Here is a 6350-nt window from a genome sequence, read left to right as displayed (position 1 = left end):
TTGACCTGTCAATTGACCCACCAATCTGAAACTTTCGTTACAATGAAAAGAAACATCTAACTAATTATCTATATGAGACAGCTTGGGATAAGGTAGACTGCTAAACATGGATGCTTGAGCATATAAGAAGATATAAGAGAGTTGCGGAAAGCCAATGAGTAGTTTGTGAAGCACTCCTGTTTTGAGACTCGAAAGAGAACAGCAGCACCCACCATCCAAATCCAAGCTGTGGGCAAACATTTATGATCAAAATGAAACATTGCCTATCAAACATGCTCACCGCATTCCAATCAACTAAATGTGTCTAATGATGTTCTCCACTTACCAGCTATGGATACATTTCTAAATGATGGAAGAACAGGGAATACACCTTTCGAGTTCGTTCCTGATGCCAGGAAATCAAAAGAATGAACTGCAGTCCCCTTATCTTGTCAACAGTCGTGCCTTACATCTCGCAAAGCAGGCTGCTAATCTTCCGAAGCTCCTTCAGGGCAGACACTGCGGTAGCTTGACCTTTACCTCCAAGAATGTTATTTGAGAAGCTCTCTAATGAGAGGGATTGGACTCGGTCTTGCTGGAAAACTGTCTCGATCACCTGAGGAACCAAAATTTCATTCATGATTAAGATAGCAGTTGAGAGTGGGAGGTTGAATCGGCAATGGACTAAGTTGGTGATGCTAGAAATTGCAATGTATTTTCTCTAACCATTCATGATTTCTTTTCTAAAAATAATCTAACTCTTAGAATTAGCACATAGGCAATTACAATTCTAATGTTGATATCTGCAATGATGAATCCAAACAAGAAGGAAAGTTTCATATGCTGAAGTGAAGAAAATGAGAAGAGATCTCAAATCAACATATGTGATGCTTTTTCAAGTATTCTATTGATGGAAAAAAATGCAAGATAATCTGGAAACAACCATCATAAACATCTCTCATTTCATTTAATATTTTTTGAGAATAAATGTGTTGGAAAAGACAGCAATGTCTTACTTGTATATTCTCAAGCATGGATTGTCCAAGAATCCTCAAAGTGCCAAGAACTTTGTTGTCTCCTACATCTCCCCTCTTGCTCACATATTGGGAATTGCTGGTTTGAACAAAAGTTGGAGTGCTGCAGCTGTTCTTGGTATTTTCCGCAGCAGAGGATCTTTCTGATTCCTGATTTCCTCCCTTTTCCAAGGTTCCTTCAGCAGAACTTCTGCTAAACTTCCAAAACCACTGGAATTTACTAGTGAGTGGCTTTCCGTCATCTGAAACAAATTCTTGTCCTGATTTAGGTTCATCATTAGCAGCTGATACAACTTCATCATCTCTAACTAATTGATTATTGTAACTTCTGCAGCAAAGTTCTTCCATGATAGATGCCTCTTGATCATTGTCACAAATACATGAATTTGAGGTGATGCTACTTTTATCTGAGTCATTATCTTTGTTCTTGCTCAAGCTATGATGGGTTGCTATGAAGAAAATTGAAGAGCACTCTCCACTCAAACATGTCTCTTCAGCTGTTCGGTCAGAAGTCACTCGTCTAATATTATTATCATCATTCAGTTCCTCCATGAAATGGTTTCCAGCATTTACTTCCAAGGGTGAGGATTCTATGTTATTTGAAACAAGAAAGTTACTCTGTTTGGAGTTCATATGTTCCACCACAGAATTAATATCTTGAGAAAAATCATCCAACAGCTTATGTCTGACAGAAAAATGTTTATTCTTCCTCCCACCACCATCTGCGGGAGAAGGGTGTGACGCTGTCCTAGATAGAATAGATCTTTCACCCAAAAACTTCATTCCACTTGAATCTAAAAATCCATCACTTCTCATCATGGTTTCTTCAGTCTTATGCAATAGGTTCCATTTCTCTTCCCAATAACTATCTGGTACTTGATTTGGTGGAGTCCTAGCAGAACTTGAACCCGATGAAAGATTGTAACCTCTTGTAATGGCCAACTTGTTCTTGTTAGAAGTTTCCTGGGATGATGATAACAACTTGTTTGAATCAATAGCAAGGATCTCCAATGATTTGGCCTTCTCTAAAAGAATCTTCATGTCTGGATTCTTGGGAAAACTCAATATCCTTTGGAGGCAAAATGTTGCATTTTCAGTGGCTAACAGTGAAGATCTTAGATGAAGAAGCATTGCAACAGCCACTGAAGCTATAAATGCTCCTCGAGGAGCACATAAGATCTTGAATCTGTATTTTGCATCTTTGTCTATGCATATACTATTTGGAGAAGAAAACAATTCATCCCAAATCATTAAAAGATCATCAAAGTCAAACTCCCTTCCAAAAAGAACACGCAGCCATCGGAGGGCAAAGTACTGAGGTTCCACACCAAGCTCAACAAGATGACTGTAAAGAGTTGAATCTACCATCGATAACAAATAGTAAAATGATGATGATACTTCAAACACTACTGGAGATGATGAGAAAAGGTCGGCCATAGCAACCACCCCACGTGCTCCGTTCATTAAACTGTCAAACATACTATATACATCATGTTCCAAGAATCTCTCAGATAAAAGAACTCCCAACTCGCCTTCAGCTCCATAAGAATCACTCAACAAAAGGATTTCTTTGGTGTGAGGATCAAGCTCATCTATACTGTGAACTTTAGCAATGCCATTTTGATTGCCTTCTTTTTCGATCTCCATGCCCCCACTAATAGATCTTCTAAATCTGTTGTCGGAGACCTGATTTAATTCCGAGAAGGACATTTCATCAAATTCACTAAAATGACTCTCATAAGCTTTTTGCACTTGAGAAAGGTGATCCAGATCGACAAGAAGCACATAGACTAGAGGAGTCAAAAGTTCATGCATTTCTGTAACAGTATTAGTATCTGCATTAGTAAATGACTTCTTCAACAAATCAAAACATAAACCTGGTTTTTCACATATCAAATTACAATTGTTGATGTCTAATAGGTCAAAATTATCATAGGAAATTTTAGACAAATTACAAATATGCAACAAAAAAAAAACATCATCAATGTGCTCTTTGAGAAAGGCTATCGATTTATATTCAGAGAGAGCTTCATGTCAATAGAAACACAAGTGATTCATACATTAATGTTGGAGTTTAAAGTGTAAGATTGAGAAACACTTATATCATAAACACAATTCAATAACTTGCCTCGTCGATATCCATACTCTGGGTGCCGGAGACACCACAATAATAACATTCTCCTCAACATAGTTTGGCATGTAGGTGTCTGAAAGTAGCTACCATGTGCTCGATGCAACTGCGACAAATCTTGGTCAATTAGTTTCTCCAACTCCACATTCTTGAAAAAGCGACTCCATGTGCTGTCTGCAAAATAGTACAGATATCAGACAAACAGATTTAATAATGGGAAACCATGTACATCAACAAAGTGATTATGGGACTTGATCATACAACCAAGTCCTTTAATGATAGATATATTCTTGTCTCACCAACAATGCCTTATGGACCTGAGTGTTTGGCAATTAAGAAACAACATATACAAAAAAATTGTGTTATAAAGATGAGAATATTGAAATAGATGTGTGAAATTACTAAGCAAGATAGGAAAAGAAATACTTTTATTCGTGAACAACTAGGTATCGATCAGATAGAAAATAAGATGAAAAAAAAAAAACTTAATATGATCTAGGCATGTGCTTATGAGACCTTCGAATGTGGTAGTCAAAATAGGTAAAATAATTAATGTTAGTAGAAAGATTCGTCATACTGCGACATACCGCTCGGTACGGGAGATACGTATTAGTTCGATAGGGGACCGATATGGGCGAAACATATTGGTCTGTCAGTATGCCTCACCGTATTATATGTCGGTAGGTCGATATGTATCGTACCGATGGCCGATAGGTACACCAATACAAATAATCCATAAGTCAAACCATGGTTAGTGGTATGAGAGGAGGTAGAGGAAGATATTCAAAGACTTTAATATAAATTCTAAATAAAGATTTAAATGCTCTGAACTTAACTAAACATATGACTTTTTACAGGTCTTAATGCGGCAAAAGATTCATGTAGCCGATTCCAAACAGTTGGGACTTACGGTTTTGTTGTTGTTGTTGTATCTTCTTGTCTTACAAAACAGAATTACTTTGTTCCATATAGGTTAAATCAGCATAGTCATATCGGTTGTTTGTAGAAATTATATATAGTATAAATCCTTTCTAGTAAGCATAATCGACTAGTGCCATAAATCTACAAAATTTTGGTCAATAATTACATATTAATCAACATGAAAGCTCATGGCATTCGAATCTAACATTTCTTGGGAAGGAAAAGGAAAAAAACTATGAGTATTATATTGCATTCATGTCCAATTAACAAAGAATTACAAGTTTCACCAGCTGAGGTTTCTTCGGTGACAACAAGCACAAAAAATGCCACAAAGAAGAGATTCGTAATCCAACAAAGCTCAATTAAATATACCTGGATTTTGTGACAAGGGATTGTCCATGGTAAGATCAGGAGATCTATCCACAGCCATTGGGAGATGAAAATCCATTAGCATACGACGCCTCAGACTAGCATATCTGTCGATGAACCAAAGTCAATTGTAGAAATTAATCTTGAAGGAAATCAGGGAACCAAAAAGCATGACGGGAAAAATAAAGCTTCTTGCTGAAAATTTGATGCAGAGACCGAGACAGTAAGGTTCAGTCTCACCATCACCACCCAACTCATCCAATAAATGACATTGTTAGCTCAGCTGAGGAGAGAACCAACAGCGCAAATTTAAGATTCTACTAGAATAGATTGGCAATCTCAACACGAAGATCAAACTAAAAAGCTTATTGTTGAGAAAACAATTTTTGTTTGCGATAAAGCTCGAAAAGTATTGCTCATGCCGAATCACATGCGGAAGAAAGAGCAATTTTGCCAACAGAAACCACAGGAATACGAGTTCCCATCAAAGAGTTGGACTTGGCAGCAGTCACACCTCCTCCGGGCATCTGCGGTTGCACAGCGAAGATCATCGATAGACGCCGACAGCGAACTCGGCAGTACTCCGAGATCAATGCGCCATCGGACACCTCGAAGCTTAGGGAATCTCTTCTGGGACGTCGATGATGAGCCCAGCATTGAGGGTTCCATCTGAGCCCCGTCCAAAACCCGCCACCCGAATCGACAAAGATATCAGGAGAGCAAGAACCCAAGAAAGAAGTAATGTAATCCACAAAAAGGAGGCGCCTTTGCAGTGGAAGAAGGATTGCCCTGTGGAGATGATGGACAGAACGGGGAAATGGAGTTCTAAAGACCAAAAAAATTGGATTTTGTGGCTTGGAGAGTGCCAAGAAATTGGTCTCGGAAGCGGAGAAAAAGGTGAGACCTTTGGCAAAAGATCAAATTATTGAGGAGTAGGTTGGAGCTGTGGTTCCGTTGTGGAGGAGGAGGAAGATAATATTTGAGAGGTTGTTCCTTCCTTCTCCCTCTTTCTTTTGGTCTTCTGTTGGAAGGTAAGGTAGGAGAGGATGGGAAGGAGGTAATGGAACCTCACGCAAAAACCAGTTCTGCACCCTGGGGAAAAAGAGAGCCGTCTTTCTATCTCACAGACCAAGCCAAAGACAGAGCTAAGTGTTGGATTTCTGTCTCTAATCAACAAAAAGCTAACCTTTTCACCCAAGTAGCATTCCTTTGGTGATTCATCTCTGTTTCTGCACTTTCTACTCCATGTCACCAACAAAAGAAAAGGAAAAGAGTCTCTTAAACTAACTTGCATGCAGGTATTACTAATTCTGACGGTGTTCTTCTCAGAGTAGGCATGGAGTCTCGCAAACACTTTGATGGGCAGTAGATTGCAGGTGTTCATAGATTAACATAAGATAAAGTTGGAATGCATTGGTTCTTGTTGTATAATTCCATGCATCATCATGGTAGTGTGTCCCAATGTAATCTTTCTCTGCGATAGGAAGCAGATATGTTCTTAGACAATATGAGATCAGTCGAAGCTTTAGGAGAGGAAACTAAGAAGGTTCCATTATTTTTTGATGGTTTGTTCCTAAGCCACCAAATGTCTCAACCGATGCCAAATGGTTGCATAGTCTTAGTTGTTGGCCTCCCATCCTAACTTGGCATCCTAATATAAAAAAGAGACATTATTTGAGGAATGCCACAATCTCAGATTTGCTTAGGCCAATATTGAGCGCAGCATTGTCTTTCATGAACAAGACATTAGAACTATTTCCTGAGGATCACTGTCCATATACACTATAGTCACATCTATGGTTATTCCTTCGTAAAGCATCAGATGCATTCGTAATTGTCAACATTTGTGCTGCTAATTCTCCTATACAGACCTCTAACTCGAATCAATTATTTTCCATACAATTTCATTGAGATTA

General features: G+C 38.5%; 1 protein-coding gene across 1 annotated transcript; it reads right to left on the bottom strand.

Moving 5' to 3' along the window:
• Nucleotides 1–214: 214 nt before the first annotated feature.
• Nucleotides 215–5511, bottom strand: LOC135642839 (uncharacterized). Its single transcript, XM_065159305.1, has 5 exons — nucleotides 4949–5511; nucleotides 4438–4541; nucleotides 3142–3318; nucleotides 996–2830; nucleotides 215–595 (listed from the first exon to the last, which is right to left on the bottom strand). The coding sequence occupies exons 1-5, from the start codon at nucleotides 5101–5103 to the stop codon at nucleotides 446–448; spliced, it is 2421 nt and encodes an 806-aa protein (XP_065015377.1). The 5' UTR covers nucleotides 5104–5511; the 3' UTR covers nucleotides 215–445.
• Between the last annotated feature and the right edge of the window lie 839 nt (nucleotides 5512–6350).

The sequence above is a fragment of the Musa acuminata genome, chromosome BXJ3-7, assembly GCF_036884655.1.
Source record: "Musa acuminata AAA Group cultivar baxijiao chromosome BXJ3-7, Cavendish_Baxijiao_AAA, whole genome shotgun sequence".
In the NCBI taxonomy this organism is placed as follows: Eukaryota; Viridiplantae; Streptophyta; class Magnoliopsida; order Zingiberales; family Musaceae; genus Musa; species Musa acuminata.
This window is presented reverse-complemented; position numbering and strand designations above follow the sequence as displayed.